Genomic DNA, 22,923 nt, shown 5'->3' with positions numbered 1-22,923 from the left:
TTAGTCAAACTTAGTCCTGAAGAATTCCTTTCTATAACAAATATGACAAATCATTACCAGTATTCATTTGATGACTTCTGGTGAGGGAAGACCTGCTCTCCCCCAAAGGGACCAGTACTACTTTGAGGTCAGTATAATTATTCCAAGATTTTCCCTTACATCGAGTAAGTCTTCAATATTTTCTCTTATTGCTGTGGTTACTCTCTCTAGTGGGGTAGTTAAAAAAAATCTAATAGTACCTTCTCATTTGGTTTGTTTTTTTCTCCATGTGTTTCCCTACATTCTACACATATGATCTACCATAGAGCCTGGAACCCTCCAGATTCTTAAGGGATCTGTAGATAGGTTTTGGGAGAACCTGAGAACTTGGATAGGAAAAATATTATATCTTTATTTTAACTCATCTCTAAATTGAAATTCAGTTTTTTCTTTAGCCATGACATAGTCCATGTTTTCACTGAAATGTCAAAGGGGTTGACACATGCAAAAAAGGTTAAGAAATTCAGGTCAAATAATGGCCAAACAAGTTGTGATGCATGATTGTGATAGAATATTACTATAATATAAATAAATGACCATTTCAATGATCTTAGAAAAACATGGAGAGATCTTTGTGACATAACCAGAACTAAGGTAACCTTGTATAAAGTTTAATAGCAATATTGTTTTAAGACTGACTTTGAACAACTAAGTCATTTTGATTATTTTAAATACCTTAATTAACTACGAAGGACATATGAAAGAAAATGCAATTTACAACCAAGAAAGAACTGATCAATAGAAGTTTGGAATTATTTTTCCATATGTATATATGCAGAGTTATGCATACTATATATTATATTTATATAATATACATATTTGTGTCTAATGGTAGGGGAAGGGAAGAAATAAAAGGGAAAAAAGAAATTTCCATCATTTAAAAGAAATAGCAAGCTGCACATGATGAATTTGTGGTTTCATGTACGATCATCTTATTAAAAATTCTACTATGTTATTCAAATGCTTGTCTTATTTCATAAATTAAAAATACAATAAATAGAATTGGAAAAAAAAGAATTTCTGGTTCACATCTTGAGATTTTTTATGGGTAAGAGGGCAGCACTTGAGTCATCCTCAAATCTCTTGACTTGGCTTCGTGATTCACCCACATCTCTTTCTTATCATCTGTTTCCTGGATTATATTCTTTGCTTCAGTTCATGCATGTAGGTCATTATTGGATTTATACTATATCTGACTCATGTCTTCCTGGTGTCTTTCCCTTATCTATTGGGTCATCCAAAATTGAATTATTTGATGATTAGGGTATTCCTTGATTCACATTTAGATAACATTCATGGTATAATAAGAATAGTTAAAAGATTTTCTTCTTCTTGTCAGGGAGTTGTATCTTTGGAAACTTCTATTAAACTTCTCAAACAAATTACAAGATACTCTCTTCATTTTATTAAATACTAGTCTCATTGACAATTGTCTTAAGTACCTGTCTAAAATGGATGACTGTATTTAACCTGATGCCATAATCTAGAGAGCAAGGATTATAAATCATTATTTTTCTTTTTCTTTTGATATACATTCATCTCTTTTGTGAAGTCATGAATCTCATTTAGGATATCTTATGGTGTCAGTTAGTCCATTAGCAATTATTAAACTCCTACTTTGTGCCAGCATCTCCACTGTGTTAGAGATGCAAAAAGATGCAAAAAAAATCATTCCCTTCCCTCAAGGAATTTACAATGTATTGGGGAAAACAAAAATGCAAACAATTATGCATAAATTATGTATGGAATATGACTTACCTATATATTTTTATATATAAATTTATATGTGTGTGATATAGAAATCACTAATACAAATCATATGTGTATACATGTGTATGTATGCACCAAAGGCCCACATCAATTGGAACATTTTAGAGTATCACCATGTACAGATTATTTCTTTTCTTGCCTCTTTTATTTGAAATTTTCCTCGATTTCCTTCATGGTAGAAGTGAACAATAGTGATAATCATATGTCTCCATGGTCTATTACTCATTTGATACATATATATATATATATATATATATATACATACATACATATGTATATATATATGAAGGTATGAAATTCCTTAATTGAAGTTATCTCTCAAGCTGAATAATCAAAGAATCTTTTATAATCTCAATATCTATATGGAAAGGTCTTTGTTGAAGGAGAAACAACAAGGCTGTAATTTGGTTTATTTAATCATTTCCCCTCTGATTTGACAAATAATACAGCAGAATCTTGTATTATCTACCTTTTAACCATTTATGACATAAAAATATCTATTCTAGAAAATTATTCACCTGTTCTCTATTCACATTTTAATCAAATATTCCCTTGATAAACATATATACCATTTTCATAAACATTTATAAATATCAAAAAAGGAAAGTAATCATATGGGTTGATACTCAGTATTTTTTCTAATTTAATGATTCATTTCTTTGAGACATCTGAAAAACTGATATTTCAATGTTTTTGAAATTTGAGGGCACAACATTTAGTAACCAATGAGTTTTGGTTTGTTACTTATACTTTAACTATTATGCCTTGACTATAGACATCTTCTCCATGCCTATGGCATTGCATAGTCATTCTCTCAATGTTCTTCTTGGGCACCATTTCTACTTTCTCATTAGGCTTTTGGATCAAGATCTGGTCCATATGTGGGTGATTCTGCCTTTATCTCTGGCAAATATATGCTTTCTTGTTTTGTGATTCTTTTCCCAGTGGCCCAGTGTTTCAGACTCTTGGGATGACCTCTTACACGTGACATTATTCACCTATAAAACAAACTGAATGCCACCCTCCTATCCAGAAACCAGTTAAAAATCATCACAAATCTGTTAGACAAAAAAGGGAGTGAATGCTGGGTTAAAAACAAACACCAGGAAAAAGCTAGAAAATATCAAACAAGGAAGAAATGATTTGGTCTCTCTCCTATTACAGGTCATGAAATTGAAAATGGGACAGATTAAGTGATTTGCTCCCTATCCATATGATGAACAACAGAGCTTGGACTAGAACCCAGATCTTACTCCTGGGAGTCATCTTTCCACTCCAATTTCTACAAGTTTCTTAACAATAGCAATAGGGTTGGGGATAGTTGAGCATATTCATTGAAATGAGTATAAACAGAGAGGAAAGATTAAAATTTGAGAGAGCATGGAATTCTAGATTCATAGCTTAAGAATCAACACCTCCACTCCATCTCTATCTCTTAGGGCCTGGATATTGGGGGTTAGACACCTCTAGGCTTTTCTAGATCTTCAGTTTCTCATATATTAGAAACTCATATGAGAGTCTTAGACAAAATGAACTCTTAGAACTTGCAACTTAAATAGATCATCCAATAATGTTATGAAACAAACATGATTAAAATATATTCTTTTAATCTATATTGAAAATACTAAAGTAATATGATGAATTTTTAGAATTTTTCTTGATTATATTCAGAACTTAAGAAATAAACATTTCCATAGAAAGTAGGATGAAAAAAAAGATAATTGCACATGAAACTGCAAATCTATTATGAACTTAGTATTCCTTTTTAAAATATACTAAAATTATTCTGTAATATTTTTCTTTCTTCCCTCCCATCCTAGAGATGGTTACCATTTATCATGAATATGTACATATGTAAACTCATTTTATTTATCAGATCTTTCTCTGAATGCAGATAGCATCCTCCATCATGGGTCCTTACAACAATGAATTTGGGTATTTATAATTAGTCACTCAAAACTTAAAACAATATTTCTAGGGGCAGCTAGGTGGAGCAGTGGATAGAGCACCAGCCCTGGCGTTAGGAGTACCTGAGTTCAAATCCAGTCTCAGACACTTAATAGTTACCTAGCTGTGTGGCTTTGGGCAAGCCACTTAACCCCATTTGTCTTGCAAACACCTAAAAAAATATTGCTGCTACTGAATACAATGTTCTCTTGATTGTGCTCTTATGATTTAGTGACAAAACTCATATTCGAGTGAAGGACAGATAAGCTTCTAATGATCTTTGTTGAATGGACTATGAAGACTTTCAACTTCCTGATGTCAGATTTTCGTTTCCAATCATTTAATAAGACAATATAATAGAAAGAGCAGAGACTGAATAAAAGAAAAGACAATTGGAGAAATATGAACAAGTCACTTCCCCTTCTCCCTCTCCATTACATCATCATCATCATCATCATCATCATCATCATTTTTCATGGGATTGTTGTGAGAAGCATAATATAGCAGATAAAACAATGGATTTTGAGTCTGGGAAGTTTGGATTCCAGTCCTACCTCAGACACACACTTTCCATAAGATCCTGTACAAAGCACTTGAGGTTTGTTTTTTTCCTGTTTTGGTTTTTGCAAGGCAATGGAATTAAGTGACTTGCCCAAGGTCACACAGTCATGCAAATATTAAGTATTTGGAAGTGGATTTGAACTTAAGTCTTTCTACTTCAGGACTAGTGATGTCCCAATACTTTATTTTTTGAACCAGTTTTTTCAACTATAAAATGAGGGGGTTGAGCTCAATGAATAACCTACAAAGTTCTTTCCAATTCTGAATCCATGATTCTATTACCAAATGCAGACCAAATGAGATAATATAGTTGAAATTACTTACAAGCCTCTAAGTAATATGTGAATATCAACTATTCTTGATATCAAAATCATTATTTTTGTACTATCTTAGTGATCGTTAGTCATAAAGTAGATCCAACTAATTCGTAAAGGACCAAGAATGACAATTTACCTTCCTCACAGTAATTGCCTGTCCAGCCAAGTCCACAGGTACAGTTTCCATCCATGGGACTACAAATCCCATCATTTTTGCAGGCACAAGTTAACTGACATTTGTGGCCATATTTTGCCTGGGCGCAAGCTGTAAATAAAAATTAACAGAGAAGATGAAAATATTACACAGGTAACATTTCTCAGTGACTTAGATGGAGGAACTGCCCATGATAGTGTCATGGCATATGGAAATACATGTGTTTTCTGAAGTTAAGAACACAGTTGCAATATCAAGTAAGAGTAAACCAGTCAACAGTAAACCAGTCAACAAAACATTATTAAGCACTCTGGGCCAGGCACTGAGCTACATTCTGGGGCTATAAAGAAATGAAAAAATATTTGTTTTAAAGAAACTCTCAACTAATGGGGTCACAACACGTAAATAGCTATCTGGGATGTTTTCTATTTTTTTAAAGTGCTTTCAAGGATGGCTAGGTGGCACAGTGAATAGAGCACGAGCCTTGGAGTCAGGAGTGCCTGGGTTCAAATCTGGCCTCAGACACTTGATAATTGCCTATCTGTGTGGCCTTGGGCAAGCCACTTAACCCCATTGCCTTGGGAAAAAAATCTTAAAAAAAGTGCTTTCTTCACAATACACCTAGGATATAGGTAGTAGAAATATGATTATTCTCATTTGATAAATGAGAAAATTGAGTTTGGAAGAGATTAATGGGCTTGTCTTGCATAGGATACATTATGAATTGGTGATAAGATTCAAACCCAAAGTAAGAACTACCTTTCCTGACAAGCTCAGATCTCTTATCATGCTACTAAGTAGATACTATTGTCTTCATACCCAGTCCTCACTGAACAATTTATTTGTAATAATGATGGTTAAAGTTTCAAATAAAAAGGCAATATTGTGCTGGAACCAGATCAGTCTGAATCCTAAGAGTTGATTGTTAAATTTTCAGTGTGAACAGTTACAGCTCAGAAATGTATAAATACAATAAATCAGGGCTTGATTTATTGTTTTGTTGCTTGCCAAAATCTAAAAAAATCTGTCTTCTCTCCTCTTTTATTTTTATCAAGGACAATCCAGTTAAATTTGTTAAAATATTGAGATCACCTATTTAAAAGGAAGCAGTTTATGACCAAGGAAGAGATGGAGAACATAATTAAAAACAAACTACATAATTTGATTACATTAAATTAAAAAAGCTTTTGCACAGACAAACCACTGTAACCAAGATCAAAAGAATTGTAGCAAATTTGGAAGCAATTTTTACAACTAGCATTTTTGGCAAAAAATTATATAGAGAACTGAGTAAAATTTATAAAAAAAAACATTCCCCAATTGACAAATGGTCAAAGGATATGCAGAGACAATTTTCAGATGAGGAAATCAAAGCTATCCATAGTCATATGAAAAACTGCTCTAAATCATTACTTATTAGAGAAATGCAAATATCTCTGAGGTTCTGCCTCACACCTCTCAGACTGGCCAATATAATCAGAGAAGACAATGATCAATGTTGGAAGGGTTGTGGGAAATCTGGGACACTAATGCATTGTTGGTGGAGCTGTGAACTCATCCAACCTTGTGGAGAGCAATTTGGAATTATGCCCAAAGGACAACAAGATTGTGTATAGCCTTTGATCCTGTAATACCACTATTGCATCTACACTCTGAAGAGATCATAAAAATGGGTAAAAACATCACTTGTACAAAAATATTCATGGCAGCTCTTTGTGGGAGCAAAGAATTGGAAATCGTGCGAATGTCCATCAATTGGGGAATGGTTGAACAAACTGTGGTATGTGTACATTATTGTTCACATATTGTTCTATTGTTCTATTAGAAACCAGAAGGGATGGGAATTCAGATAAGCCTGGAAAGACTTGCATGAACTAATGCTGAGTGAGATGAGCAGAACCAGAACATTGTACACCCTAACAACAACATGGGGGTGATGATCAACAATGATGAACTTGCTCATTCCATCAGTGAAACAATCAGTCACAATTTTGGGATATCTGTGATCTATCACAGATGGATACCATCTGTATCCACAGAAAGAATTGTGGAGTTTGAACAAAGACCAAAAATTATCACCTTTAATTAAAAAAACCTTATCTTATTATGTAATTTTGCTATCTCTAATACTTTATTTTTCTTCCTTAAGGATATGATTTTTCTCTCACCATATTCAACTTAGATCAACATATACCATGGAAACAATGTAAAGACTAACAGACTGCCTTCTGTGGGAGATGGGGAGAAAGGAAGCAAGATTTGGAGGAAAATTGTAAAATTCAAAAATAAATAAATTTATTTTAAGCATTAAAAAAATGAGATCCCTATAGGATGAAGAGGAACTTGCAGATTCATACCTAGGAGGATCTCAGAGGTCTTTTATTCTCATTTTGAGAGCAGTAAACTGAAGCCAAAGAATACTTGCCTATGATCACACAGGTAATAAGTGTCAGAGTCAATCTTAAATCAAGGGTTTGAACCCAGTTCTCTAATTTGAAATCCAATGCTCTTGGCGTGTTGATTAAACCTTCTCTTTATGATATTTGAATAAGTAGTTTCAACAACTTGACAAGGACATAAGATATAATTTCTCATTTAGTTTGGCACATAATACCTCATGGAAGCTGTGGACATACACAATGATAATCCAATACCACCAATTGATTGTAATGACTTCTGATGATCTAGACTTCTTCACTGGAATAAAGATTCCAATTGGGAGCAGACAAATTGGTATATAGATAAAAGAACAAAATCTAAGCTGAGTTCTCTCTCTGTCTCTCTCTCTCTCTCTCTCTCTCTGTCTCTCTGTCTCTCTCTTTCTCTCTCTCTGTCTCTCTCTCTCTCTCTTTCTCTCTTTCCCTCCTCCGTCTGCCTCTTTCTCTCCTCTCTCACCCACTCCCTCTACTCCTCTCTCTCTCTCTCTCTCTCTCTCTCTCTCTCTCTCTCTCTCTCTCTCCCCCTCCTTTTCTCTCTCTTTTACCATTTAACCCTACACAAGACAGGTCAGAGGGGTATTCAAAGGGGCAGAATTTAACCTCAAGAGAGGATTCCAGAAATGGTACCAGTTTGATGTAATAATGGAACATTAAGGTCTCCTGAACTGAGCCTTTTGGAGAGAAGAGCTATTTTGTTACCCCAGATCTTTAGGAGCAGCAAGGGACTGAGCCATTATGCATCTTCTTCTGAAGCCATGGCTCTTGTGGGAACTGGAAGTGGGCTGGATGGTAGTTTAGAAACTTTAAATAAAAATTCCATACTAGAATAATCCCAAACTTTATTCTTAGGCTACTAGTGGGGGAAGAGGGGAGGAATTCACTGGAAGATAATAGGGTGTTTTTCTTATATACATTTTCTTTCTGGAGAATTTCAACCAAAGGGTGGTGTTATATATCTGAAGGATGGGACAGAAGAGGAAGGAAAAGGAAAGCATTGCTAGGAAGTGATGGAGAATTGTCCTTTCATGTTGATGGTCTTCTATGAGTCCTTTATGTTCTATGTGGTAGAATAAAGACAGTCTTGATATACATTATTAGCTGTAGTGCTTGCATTGGAAACCTAAGGACCTTTTGCTTACAGAAATATTATGATGTCTCTAGGGGAGGTCAATGGATAGGTGCCAAATAAATGAAATTCTGATGTTTGTTGTCTCTAGGTGGAGATGTGAATCACGGGCAATGATTTATGGGAATCCCTCCCTCCACTACTTGAACCTGGTAAATGTTAGCTCTCTTTTTGTTTTCATGCTGGACTATGTAACCTACTTGAGGATAAGGATTGCTGTTTCATAGTCTTTGGAGGTTTCCTCATTGGAAAGTCCCTGTACCAAAGATATCAGCCGTTCGGTTTAAAAACCACTAAAAATGACTTTGTGCCTCCCTTTTTAATAAATGTGTGTTGCATTAGATTAGGCTGCATATGAATTGCCATTTTCAGAAGGTTGCTAATAAAATAAATACATGATTTTGTAATCGCCAGTCTTCTGAATGACCTCTTCTTGGCAATGATACCAAGTCCAGGATCATTTGAATCTTTCCCATTTTGAAAAGATATCATGAAAATTAATCCTAGTGGCCTTCAACATTTTACTCTCTCCACTATGGAATTTTTCTCTGTTTATTTGGTATAGTATATCTGCTATGCTTTGTCTTTAGATAGTACTAGTTTTATTTCCTTGTAAAACACACTGATTACTAAAATGTGAGGGTCCAAATGTAATGATTCAATCATTGTCCATCGTAAATAAAGGAATATTAGGAAATCTCTTCTATTTTGTGTTTACTTTTTCCCTTTCTTTCAGTTTCACACATAAATGTACTTGGGATGAACTGGCTTATTTAGGTCTTGGGCCAAGCTTCTTTCAGATGTCTTTTTCTCTTCCACTGTTTGGGAGTTGATACCATTTTCAATGTTATACTATTCTCCTCTGTAACATATTGCAAATGAGTTTACATTCTAAAGTAGTGTTGACTTTGGCTGCCATGACTTTGTGCTTGGCAAGGAGTTCAAGTGCTTCCTGGCTGAGATGGTTGGGGGCTCTTTTGGTCTCTTTTGAAGAATGACTATTTAATGTTGATTCAATTTCTTTCTGAAGTGATTGCATCTGAGTTAGTTACCCATTTTCCATTCTTTAGCATCAATAGCTCATTGAAATGGGTCAGATGGGAGCTGTTGAAATTGTACCAATCCTCATCTCTATTCTTTCATTTAATTTGTTGGTGTTGAATTTGGTCCTTGTTTCATCTGGTTAATCTGACTGTATTATGACAGCTGATTAAGAAATGATTCCCATACTGGTAACTAATTATATTTGATCTGACAAGATAAAGTCAAATTTAATTTTTCCTTATATTGTTGGGTGTGATTTCAGCAACATCAATTGTCACATCTATTATAGATGAACCTGGCAAAAAATGTAGTAAGCATCATTGAGTATCAATAAATTAAAAAAAGATAATGGCTTGTGGATACTTCAGAAAGTTTATTTTTTTTTAAAGAAAATCAGTGGAACATCTTTGATGCTCTATTCTATTTCATTTGGTGAGCTAACTCTCAAGAGTTTAATGAAACTCTCCAAGCAGATGACTCAAGATTTATATTAGTCTATCCAAAGTCTATTAGTCTATCCAAAATAATGAGAAGCCAATGGTGGGGAGGGGAGGTTATATGAGCAAATTTGCACATTAGAAAACTCACATTGGTTGTTGTGAAGAATGTACTGAGTAGGGAGATAGGGTGGGTAGACCAAATGGAAGTTTATTATAATAGATGATGAGGGCCTGACCTAGAGGAGTAGAGGGAAGAAATATGAAGATAGAAATGACAAAGTCTGGGGTGGCTAGGTTTCGCAGTGGATAGAGCACCGACCCTGGAGTCAGGAGGACCTGAGTTCAAATCTGACCTCAGACACCTAGCTGTGCGGCCTTGGGCAAGCCACTTAACCCCATTGCCTTGAAAAATCCTAAAAAAAAGAGAAAGAAATGACAACGTCTGGCAATGAACTAAAAGAGAGTAAGGGGTCAAGGGTTCAGCCCTAAGTGATTAGGAAGAATGTGGTTATCAGAGGTAAAATATGATGAATTCTGTTTTGAGCATGTAACATTTAGGATGCCCATGCAAAATCCAATTTGAGATGTCCCCAAGACAGTCAAGGCTATTATATTGGAGTGAAACTGGGAGAAAATAAACGAATGGATCAATCTCCTTACATGTTCCCTTGTGTATCATTCAAGGGAACAGGAAAACAAAGGAAAATAATCAATCCATTAGTTGGTTTGTTTTTTTTATCTTGTTTTTACAAGGCAAGGGGATAAGTGACTTGCCCAAGGTCACACAGATAGGTAATTATGAAGCATCTGAGGCCAGATTTGAATTCAGTTCCTCCTGACTCCAGGCCTGGTGCTCTATCCACTGCACCACCTAGCAGCCTCTCTACCCATTAGTTAAATTCATTAGCTGGTATTTACTGAAAGATGTAGACAAGAATCACAAGATAAGACTTCTTGGAGTGTTTGAAATCAATCCTAGTGGAGGTGGTATTTGTTCTTATCTATGTATTTCTATCCACAGAATTGAGCATGGATGCACCCATTTTTAAATTTTATAAATAGCACCCAAACTACTATCTGGTAATTTCCTATTAAATGAGAAGATTTATGATTTTTGTAATAGACTCTTCAAAGTATTGTCTATAATGGCAGACTTGGGTGACACATAGTTTTATTTTGTGGAATTGCATTTTCCTCCCTCTCCCTTTTTTTTTTATTCGTAGTTACAAGTGATAGCTATTTGAGAAGAGGAGAATGAGAAGAATATATTTATAATTGACATGATTTAAAAAGAGAATATATAATTAAAAAGATTAGTGTTTGCAAATGGCACAATAGATTCTGATTACTTGGAATTGGAAAGGTTTTACATAAACAAAACAATGCAAATAAGAGAAGAAGAATATTTGACTAGAGGAAAAAAAATCTTTGTACCAAGTATTTCTGATAAAAAACTAAAACCAAAATTTATGCCTAAGATAAATATTCAACTAATAGGAATACATAAGACTAAATGCCACTTCTATCAGGATAAATAATGAAAAAGATATAAACAAATATTCTCAAAAAAAATGAAAATGTCAAGCTATGAACAGTCATAAGAAAGGATGTGAATAAAAAGAAAAGTTCCTTATGTGCCCAAATTTTAATAGGAATAGTTTTTATAGTAACAAACAATTGAAGCTGATAGCAAAGCAAATGTCTATGGATAGTGGGTTAGTTAGGTTATATTACATGAATTTAGAGGGATAGTTTGTGATGTAAGAAATGATGGATGGGAAGAATAGAGACAAGTATTGAGAGATTGATTTGATGAAAAGTGAAGTGAGCAGAAACAGAAAAGGAACATGTATAATGTAGAAACATTTACAGTATGGAAAGAATCGTAGCAACAAACACTTGCAACTGGATTCTGTGAAATTATAAGGCCAAAACATGGCTCCAAAAAAGAAGTATGAAGACGCTTTCTCCTTGGGAAGAGATGGGGAACGTTAGATGTGGAACACTGCTAACTAAAGTCAGGTTCTTTCAATTCTTATCACACAGTCTGGCCTAAAGTTGGTGCTGAGTAAATGTTTCTTCATTGAACTATTGATCATTGTTTGGTTTTGATGAGTTGTTGTCTACCCCTCTTTTTTATTGATTGTTCACTGGAAGAGGTAAGAAGAGGACAATAGGAAATGTAAGTGAAGTAAAAGCAAATTTAGATTTTAAAAATTCAATTAAAAATGCCGATTCACAGGGTCAAATATTTTAATATGCTTTCCCCCAAGAAGAAATTATTATAAATATGAAGAGTGTATTTACTTTCCTTGGCTCCCAAGCTACCTTTATGTTTCATATTTGTTATTCTCTAGACACACAAAGTGACCTTGTATATCTCATTCTCTTGCATTGCTGATGACTAGGTCCACTCTGCCCATGCGGGCACTGGCACCTTCCAGTCTTTGGGTCATCCTGCCCTGGGCCACAGAAACACAACAGGGTACAATTTTCCTCATAGTAATTTTCAGGACAAACTACAGGAAAAACAACGCCAGCAGATTTTTCTCATTAAAACATTCTGGCGGTCAGTGGACATTTTTTTAAAACTTTGTAAAACAAGGCCCCGTCTTTTAATCAAACAGCCTTCTCTGACTTGCCTTCAGTTCAGCTTTGAGTCTAAAAAAAGTTGCTTTCAAAAGGAAAAGAAATTGTTCAAAGCTTTGCTTATTTTTTCATTGCAATTTGAGTTGACGTTAGGAATTTCTAAGCAAACACAGAGTGTCAAAACACTTTGACTACAAATCTCTCTTGCAAATCAGGGGCCTCAAATGGCCCCAATTTAGATCGAAGCTCACCTTTTCAAAACATACTTATTCCTCTTTAGTGTAGAAAGCACAGGATTTGGAACCAAATTTAGAGGTGACCACTTAGTTCTTATATGACCCTGATACATTCATTTAAGCACCAAGGATCCCAGATTCCTCATTTCTAAAATGAGAAAATTAGACTAGATGATCCCTAAAGCCCTTTTCCGCTCTCAATTTTGACCCCCAAATGGTTTCCTTATAGATCTAGTTTGCAAGCACAAGTCAAGACAGAATCTTATGACAAGGTCTTCAGCTGCTGAAGCAGAGGAGAGGACATTTGATATGTGTAGGAAGTAAGGGCTCAGTACGATTTTCACTGGTTCTTCCTTGTAGATTGTTTGATGAATATTCCTTCGTGTTGCGTGTATTCTTGTTCCCAACAAGATGATTGCCTGGCACATGACCTCTTGCTTGACTAGAAGTGCAATAATCATCATATGTTAGCCCAAGAGGGACCTTAGCAATGATCAAGTCTATTTTAGCTGATAAGTGAGGAAAATGAGGCCCTGACATGACTTGTCTAAGGTCTCATAACTGACTGGTAGAAGAGTGGGTCCCCAATTTAAGCTCTTTGGTTCAGCTACTAGGCTATACTAACTTTCAGCAGAGTGGTTGTAACATATCTAGGCAGCTAGGTGGTGCAGTGGATAGAGCAACAGACTTGTAGTTAAGAGGTCTTGAGTTCAAATCTAACTGCAGATACTAGCTGTAGGACCTTTGACAAGTCAAGTAACCCTGATTGCTCCATATCTAGGGCTATTTACAGTTGTCCTAGGTCATATCTGGTCCTGATCCCAAATCAGGAGAAGTGAGGCTGATGACTTAGCACAGTAATCCCTCACTCAGATCCAGTCCATTCGATGGTCATGACATCACCTCCTTGATGTCATGGTTTTCTTTAAGAACAAAGAAGAAATATCATCATTAACTATAACATGACATGTCAGTGGCCCAACATCATCCCTAAAAGTATTATGCATAAGTCAGAAAAATGTGCTGTTTATTTTCTAATTCATTAAAAAAAGTCCAACATTTATTGTTATCATTACCATCTTCATCATAATTATCTTCATCATCATCATTATTATTATCATTGTCATCATCACAGTCATCATTATTAATATTACTGCTATTATTAAGGGTAAGGTACTGAAAAAGTTGTCAGGCTACTAAGATCAAAAAATCAAGCATGCTTACCTTCAGGCAGCTTACCTTCTACTTATATAACATCCTTGTTAGATTAATTAAATAATTGTCTTTGCTTCCCATTTGTTTCTTAAATGGACATAAGACAATGTCTGAATTGTTTGTATGTAGTGCCATATATAAAAACTCAAAAGATGAATATTTGTTCATCTTCATTCACCACATATTTAATGTTTCCTATGGGACAGGTGTGGGAAATATGAAGACATCACTTCCTTCCCTCAAGGAACTCATGACTTGTTATTTAGAAGGAATTAATGTGTACACAGAGAAGTTAAATGTGAAATATGGTATAAAGTCTGTGACTTCATTAGTAGAAGAACTCCTGGTTGGGGAAGGCAGGTTGGTACTGTAATCTAAGTGTTACCTGGGGTGGAGCAATACTCTTAAATGTAGCCAAAGAAGATTATAATGTAATTGATAAAATTTGAATAAAATAACTAAAATATGATAGAATGTGGATAATGCTGATATGTGGCATTCTACATCGATATTCACAGTTTAGTGGCCCTACTTTCAACTTGAGTTTAATACCACTAATTAGAGCACTGAGTGGTTGGATGTGTTTTGGAGGGTCCCAAGGCTAGCATGTGTTAGAGAATCTGAACCCAGGTCAGTTCTCTCTCTCCCTCCCTCCTTCTTCTCTCCCTCTCCTCTCTCTCTCTCTCTCTCTCTCTCTCTCTCTCTCTCTCTCTCGCTCTCGCTCTCGCTCTCGCTCTCGCTCTCGCTCTCGCTCTCTCTCTAACAGAGAATTCTGTCACCCTGAGCAAGTGTCACTTGAGCAGAGTCTATAAGGAATGCCTAAATTAGTGGAGGTGAGGACGGGGAGCATTGAAACATGGGGTAAAGGGAGGGAAGCAAGATGGGATGTGTGCAGTTTTACTGAGTTGTTGAGTTGTTTTTCAGTTATGGCTAACTCTTTGTGACCTCATTTGGGGTTTTCTTGATAGACATTCTAGATTGATTTACCAATTCCTTCTCCAGTTCATTTCATAGATGAGGAAATTGAGATAAACAGAGTTTAGTGTCTTGCTTCAGTTGCCACAGTTAGAAAATGTCTGAGGCCCAATTTGAGCTCAGATCTTCCTAGGTCCAAATCTGGTTCTCTATCCACAGCCCTTTGTGAGTAGCTAGTATGTTAATTTTGTTGGAATGAATAATGTGTGAGGGAGAATGAATTGTAATAACTCATTTAAGACAGAGGACAGTCAAATCATCTCAGCGGTGTGGATATTCTATTCTTGGAGTGATGATGATGATGATGATGATGATGATGATGATGATGATGATGATGATATTAGTTCTTGTTAGATGTTAGATATCTGATATTAGATGTTAGATGTCTGATCTTAGATTATGTTGTCACAGTGGACTGTTGAGGTGTGTTGATCAGAGAGTGTCATGCTAGGTTGGACTTCAGGAAATTCTCTTGGCAGTTTTTTGAAGGATGATGAATAGAGAAGATTGAGTTAGGAACACTAGTCAGGAGAATCACAATAGTTGAGGTGAGAAGATATGAGTTTCTCAACTTGAGTGATGACTGTGAGCAGAGAGAAAGGGAACTAAGGCAGAGATGCTGGGAATTAGAATCTACAAATCTTTGCAGTTCAATTTTGTTAGATCTAGCAAGACATAGTTTTCTTTTGTTAAACCCTTTCCTTTCCCATTCAAAACCTAAGTATATTTTTAGGGAAATTGGATCTTCTTGCCTCTGACCACTCATACTTAAGTCTATGGTTGTTCAGTCAAGTCAAGATGAAGTTTCTGAATTTTTTGGAATGATTTTCTTTGAGCTGGGAAATTGTTTTGGGGGAGTGAAGCTGTAAGATATTGAAAATGAGTTTGAAATCTTGAACCTAGGCAACCCCAGTTGGGTGGGATCTTGGCCAATCCATTTTCCAATCCCGAGTCTGACCCAGCTCTATGGGAGTGGGAGGTGCTGGGACCAGAACTCTCTCTTTGGCTGGCTTCCACAGACTCCAGTTTTAAATCAAGTTCTGAAAAAAGGAATACTCACCCTGAGATTTGGGTCAGTGTGTGTTTGTTTGCACTGCAGTAAATTATCAAATACAATAGCTTAGGCATTGTTTTTTCTGCTAACTGAAACTCCTAAAGACTTTCATTCAGTTTTGGCCTTGGCTAAGAGAGTAAGCTGTCCTGGCAGAGTGCAGTTAACTCCTCTGGTACTCCTTCCAGTGACTTACCCTGTCCACAGTCTGTGCCAGTGAAGCCAGGGGGGCAGTTGCAGGTGCCAAGCAAGAGGTCACAATGGCCTCCATTCATGCATTTACACATCATTTGGCAGTAGGGACCATAAGTGCCGTCTGGGCATCCTGTTAAAAAAAGAACAAAACCACATGTTACACTCTTTCTGGAAGCTGGCCAGCATCTCATTTCATGTTCTTGGGCACTCAGTTACTTATACATTCAAAGTGATGGTTCATTGGGTATTTTTAGTCCAACTCAAGTTATTCTTACTGAGATTCAACCCTTTTGGTAAGTTGCTGTCTCAGAGTTTCAGATCAGTGCAATGAGTTTTTATTAAGTCCCTCCTGTGATAGGTGCTGGTTATGTGGAGATAAAAACAAAGCAATGCCTGTGCTTGAACAGTTTAGATCCTATCAGATGGAGGCAGCAGACTGTCTCCCATCCATCCCTCAAATGCTCTCCCTCCTTCCCTTCTCCCTGTTAGAATCCCTAGATTCTTCCTGAGCACAGTTTAGGTACTAACTTCTAGTTAAGACTTTCCTTATTCTCCCTAATATTCATTGTATCATAACTCCTATATATTGATTTATCTATATATTTATCTATATGTATAGATAAATATATAATATACATTTTTCTCCCATTAAAATGTAAGCCTCTTGAGCCCAGGAACTCATTTTTGTGTAAAATTAAATTGAAGGCAAACCTTCCACTCCTCTGTTACCCCCCAAAAAAATTCCTCCTTGTGGACACATAGCTTGGTGTCTACTTGGGGTTCTTATATCAGTTGAATGGAATCTCTGCTAGGGTCTACCATGACGAGAAGCATTGGACTTTGTTTTTGCTATCTAAGAACAAGTTCAATAAAGTCAAGAGAAACTGACTCATGGACAGTTTAGTCACCAAGTAACTGCAGAAAGTCCCAAAACTGGTCCACTAAAGGGACTATGATCTCTTCCAAGGGAAGGGACCCTAGTCCCAAGGAAAGGACAAGTCATTGGATCATGGGAGTAAAGGAGGCAGCAGGCAGAAGAAGAAGATCTCTGATGTTACTCAACAACTCTCTTTGTTTCTGTCAGGTCTGTTTGAGCCCTAACCCCAAATTCAATGAAAATTCAGCGATTTAGTTTAAAACAACAAAAGCATTAACAACAGTATGACAGTCCACCAAGAAAACTGTTTCCATCTAAATCTAGAACAAAATACTTATCTAGGCATTACATAGGTCTCTAGTCTAATGATTCAAAGCACCTAGCAGCACTAGCCACAGAGTACCCCTAGAACTTGGTTGGGATAATGAAGTTTTTCTGGACTCATCATTTAACTTTGTATTCTTTGTTTCTAATCATGACTGCCCAAGATTAATTATATTGGAATGTTTAATCTCCAGTGCGTTGTTCCTCCATGCTGTCAACTGATTATTCGAATAATCGACATTTTTGCATATTGTTTGCAGTTGGATAAAAGTCTGCATCTATAGGTCATCATAGCCTGGACGGTGGATCCTGAACTGCACCTGATAATCACCTGCATGATGTATGAAGTAGATATGGTAGGTGGTATTTTTCCAGGTGAGGAAAATTAGGTTCAGAGAGATCAAGAGTCTTGGCTAAGGTCACACACAGCTAGTGACAACAATGGAAGCTAATCATGGTTAACAACTGGGGAATCTCTTGAGGTGGCAGGATGCCCTGGAGGAAGAAATTACAGCCTTTCACAACTGTGGAATTTCTGAACTGGCAGACTGCCCTGCACAAAGAAATATAGCCAATGAGGGCAATCACAAGCAGTGCAATGTACCTCTAGACAGGATTGATCAAGGTAGATCAAGGGTGTAAGCAGAAGACAGAAGTTGGGTGGAGATGGGACTGACTACCCAAGAGGAGAACATCCCTTTAAGTTGGAAGGAGTCAAATTGATTTTTATGAATCTTTAATATGGTTCTGCTGCTGACCCTGTGCTTTCTCCCATTTTCTCAGTTGGCCTGGAAGATATTATAACGTAGGAAATCTGAGTACAATCACAACTAAGATGCCTGTACAACACTGGAATGGGAGAAATTTTTCTTTCCTGTGTTTGATGTTCATTCCCACAATGGATATTTTAGATAAGTTTGTGTATCCCAAGTTGAGTCAGTTCATTTGTCATCAGCAAAGAGGAAACTTGTTCTGTCTTATTTCTAAAAGAATTGAAAGCAATGAGTTTGAGTTTTTTGCCTATCAGATAGGATAATATAGGAAAAGAATTGTGTAGACTTAAAAAAAAAGGCATGAAGAGCACCAAGTATAACAATTAGGTCCAGAATTGTGGTTTTTGATCACTTCTGCTATCTTCTTCATGATCACTGTAGCAGAAAGACAAGTTAATTCATCTCATCTTGGGGCCATGTGAAACAAACAGCTCCAGGTTACTTGATTTAGATTTCCCACATCTAAGTGCAGCAGGGGAAGCTGCCAATCTCCACTTTCTAAGGATGTCTGGTGAAGAAGAGGAAAAGTCTTTGGGGTCCGTAGTGGTTTGTCCAGTGCTCTTTTCCCCCTGGTACCATAGCTGACCTCATTAACATTTGAGAATTACTGAAGGATTTATAGAAATTATGACAAATCAGAGAGCAGCCACAGTGTGAAGTCTTCTTATTTAGTACATGATATGCTCCAAACATTCTTTTTTCTTTTTCACCTTCCCCACACAGGAAATAATCCTATTGCTGGCCCCTCTGTTTTCATCTGTACATTCACTTTTCCGTATCCCAACAGATTTTGGGAGTTCTATCCCTGACCTGGTGCAGAGGGGTGAGATGTGCTCTTCCATTGGATACCTTCCATCTATCAAATGATCAGATATCTTCATTAGGGAGCATGTCAACCATTTATCACTGCCACAATCTACTTTTCCAACCTTATCCCTGATGCCTCCCCTTGATATAGCACTATGTTCCAGACAAATCAGCTGACTGAAAATTATTCAAACAGACATTGTGTTTTATCTCCTTTATACCTTTGTTCACATCATCCTTTCTGCTAGGAAAATAACTTTAGGTACCATATGTTCCATTACTATCCATCCTTCAAGATTTGACCAAAATATCATCAGATTTGACTAAGCCATTGCACACATTCTCTCCTTCCTAACTCTGCCTTCTGCTCTTTGTCTATAGATCATCATTGGGGTATAGCTTTCTCTGCAATGCTCTATAGTTTCCAGGGCCCAGGTTCACTTCAGAAATGATTTTCTCACTTCTGCTGGCTCAAATGATTCTATCCTGAAAACTAGGAAAAAATGTCTCCACAATTTTTGTTGTTACTGTTCAACTGTTTTTCAGTCATTCTTAGTTTTTGATATCCCATTTGGGGTTTTCTTGGCAGGGCTACTGGAGAAGTTTGCCATTTCTTTTTCCAGCTCATTTTACAGATGAGGAAAGTGAGGTAAATGAGGTTAAGTGATATATCCAGGATCTCATAGCTGGTAAGTGTCCGGGACCAGACTGCAACTCATGAAGATAAGCCTTGCTGACTTCAGTTTCCATCACATAATGGCTTCTCCAGTGCATGAGGAATAACTCCTCATGTTTGAGTATACAGTTCATTGTATTTAAAAAAATATTATCTATTTAAAGGAGGAAAATAAAGCCCTGAATGAAAAAGTATTAGTATCCCAAATCTTTGCAAGTTCTCAGAAACCTAAATACGATGGACTTCTGTTGCGTTGTCTTTGCCCTTTACTCTGTTTTTCAAAGTGATGTAATTCTGCTCTTTCTTCTACCCTCTTCCACTCCATTCCATCTTAATTCCTCTCCTCCTTTCCCCTCTTCTCGTTTTCTAAGAGTTCCCATTCTCCCTCTCCTCCCATTCACTCCTCTACAAACCTAGTGGTTTCTGTAATTCTATGTGAGGGATTTTCACCATTTTTATACTATGAACACCTTTGGTAGTCTGATGAAATCTATGGACCTCTTCTCTAAATAGTGCTTTTAAATACAAAATACTTAGGATTATAAAAGAAATCAATTAGTTTTGAAATAATGGCTATTGACATATTTTTAATTTTTTAAAAAGAGGGATTTTCTATAGCCTAGAATTTCTTAGCCTTTTTATGCCCTTCAGTTTTGAGAAATTAATTTTCCAACCCCATCATTCAACTCTCATTTGTAAAGGAAACAAATTATATTGATATATATTTGTCATAATATTAAAAAGAGGAAAAGACAGAGTAAGACCCGCTATTCTAAATCTACTTTCTATAAGATTCTACTCTCTTGTAAGTCTCAAGAGGAAAAAGTCAACTTGCGCTTGGATGGGGAAGGAGAGGAGAAAGGAAAATCCCAGGATATAGAGAGGTTGGAGTATTTCACGTCTTTTTCAGTCCTGTGATTCTGGTTCTTTTCCTGAAATACAGACTTTGCTTACAGGTGGAAATACAATGCTAATTCCTTTCTCCTTGCTCCCAAGGACCGACTCCCCCCCCCCCCCATTTCAACCTCCAACAATTATGGAGAAAGAAAGTTCAGTATGAGACATAATTCTATAAGTCAAAGACTATTTCTTTTTCCTCCTACATCTATTGGATTATTTTGTACCACTAAAGAAAATCAACCAAATCACTTCCCAACCTGCTTCCTATTTCCTACCTCCGTAAGACATCAACTCTCCCTTGTAGTTTGCCCTTGATCCTCTAACTTGCTCTATAATCCTTGATAGCTTTCTTCCACCTGCTCTTATCTTTACTTACAAATGGAGATTTTTCTTAGCTCTTTTCAATTTCATCTTAAATTTCAAAATAGATGATTTCAAAAATGTTCCTCATTTCTCTCATTAATATTTTCTTCCTATCTTTAGAAAGGGCTTCCCTGGACCCCTGTCTGTGTTAACATTCCTTTTCTTGAGTAGTGTTAACTTCTCTTATGATTTCGTTTCTGACAATGGCTAATTCTTTGTCTTCTCCTCTGCCTCCTTCTCCTGCCTTTCCTTTGCCTCCTCCGCCTTGTTATTTTCTTCTTTTTCCTTTCGTCCTCCTTATTATATGAAATTAACATTTATTAATGTTTCTTGACTGTCTGGCAATATGCTAGGTGCTAGAAATACAAAGGCAAAGATCAGTTTCTATAACATGTTCTACCTAGGTATAGGGTGAGATGGGAGATATGGGCACAGATAAAACAACACAGAATATAGTCAAAGCAGATACTAGATGATTCAGGGATGGCTTGGGATTATAAAATAAGGAAACATCCTGTGTAATATCTAAGCTGAGTCTTGAAATCAACTTGGTATTCCAGAGACAGAGGCATAAAAAGAGAGCATTCTATATTCAAAGACATGGAGACAGGAGATGGAATGTCCTCTTCAGGGTCGTGAAGTAGACCCATTTGGCTACGACACACAGTCAAATATTCTATTACAATTTAATGCCCTCATTTTATGAATAAAGAAATGGAAGGCCTAAAATAAGAATCAGTATCTGTCCAAGGTCCCCAGTTTATAAATAGGAGATTCAGTATTTGACCCAAAGGCACTTTCCCAATCTTTCAGCATTGAGCTAGAACTGTTTCAAGTTGAGATATACTAACCAACAGTAGCAAATATCACTGTCTACAGGTCAAGCCCATTCCACCAGCAATATATGAACAGCAGTATGCTGTTCATACATGTTTGCTGTCACAATAGCTGCAAAACTTTTCTGCAACAGTCCAGTGATGAATTGATTAATGTTGGCCTCTTCAAGAAAAATGCAATTTCAGTTCAAAAGGATAGCAACATTACATACAATTGCCCATATCCAAAGAAATCATGTGTTAATGACTTTTTAAAATTGATATTATGGGTGAATCTTTATATATCCAACATAATATTGAGGAATTTGAACTTCCATGGGACTCATGATTCTTCTCTGCCATGATTCTCAAAGACCATCTACAAAAGTCATACATTCATAGGATTGGAAATTTAAAGTTGAAAGGGAAGTTAGAATCCATCAAATCTGACTCCCCCCACCACCAATGTTTTTCAATTATTTGAATGACATCTTTGTCTATTTCAGCTTAGATGAAAATTTACAACATTACATTTTATTTTTTGAAAAATTATTGAAGAATTTATTCTTTGTATATATTAATTAATTCTTAATGAAGTTATTGAAAAGTAATGGTTCATTCTCTAATATCTTCATATATGTGCATATATATGTATATATATATATATATATATATATATAGTCCTAATTTATAGAAAAAACTTAAGCAAAAACAAACTGACATGTCAACCACAGCTGACAGCATATGACACATCTCAAACCCACAGTCCTCCATAAGGATAGTGAAGAAATAGTTTCCATTGAAAGTTCTCTGGAATCATGATCTCACATAACATTTTTCCACACTCACATATATGAACATGCACCTGTATATTCACATGTAAAGAAAATACAATTTCAAAAACTCAAAACTAATGAGATTTTTATAATCAAGATTTTAAACTCAATAAAGCTAGCCTACTCATTGAAAGACAGTCAGGTGGTGCAGGGGGATAGAGCTGGGACTGGAGTCAGAAAATCTCAGTTCAAGTTTGGTCTCAGATACTACTAACCAAGTGACCTTGGACAAATCCCTTCACCTTTGCCTCAGTATCCTCAATTGCAAAGTAGAGTTAATAACGCCTCCTACCTCCCAGAGTTGTTGGGAGGCTGGTGCTCATCCGAGTACCATAGTAGGAGCTATATAAATGGCAGTATTGTCATTAGTACTACATCTTGAATATACTATTTGTTAAAATAACATTCATTTCTATTGTCATCATCAATTGATCTCAAATGACTTATAGTATCCA

General features: G+C 36.2%; 1 protein-coding gene across 1 annotated transcript in view; it reads right to left on the bottom strand.

Annotated features, from left to right (window-relative positions):
• LOC141492103 (uncharacterized) overlaps positions 1-22,923 on the bottom strand; it is a 280,770-nt gene that overhangs the window by 14,488 nt on the left and 243,359 nt on the right. The window contains exons 16-17 of the mRNA XM_074192728.1: positions 16,099-16,227; positions 4,771-4,899 (exon numbers count right to left, since the gene is read on the bottom strand). Coding sequence (XP_074048829.1) covers positions 4,771-4,899; positions 16,099-16,227 — 258 coding nt within the window. The remainder of the gene's footprint in view (positions 1-4,770; positions 4,900-16,098; positions 16,228-22,923) is intronic.

This window comes from Macrotis lagotis, chromosome 6 (assembly GCF_037893015.1).
Source record: "Macrotis lagotis isolate mMagLag1 chromosome 6, bilby.v1.9.chrom.fasta, whole genome shotgun sequence".
Classification (NCBI taxonomy): Eukaryota; Metazoa; Chordata; class Mammalia; order Peramelemorphia; family Peramelidae; genus Macrotis; species Macrotis lagotis.
Note: the sequence above shows the minus strand (reverse complement) of the source record. Positions and strands in the feature narration are given on the sequence as shown.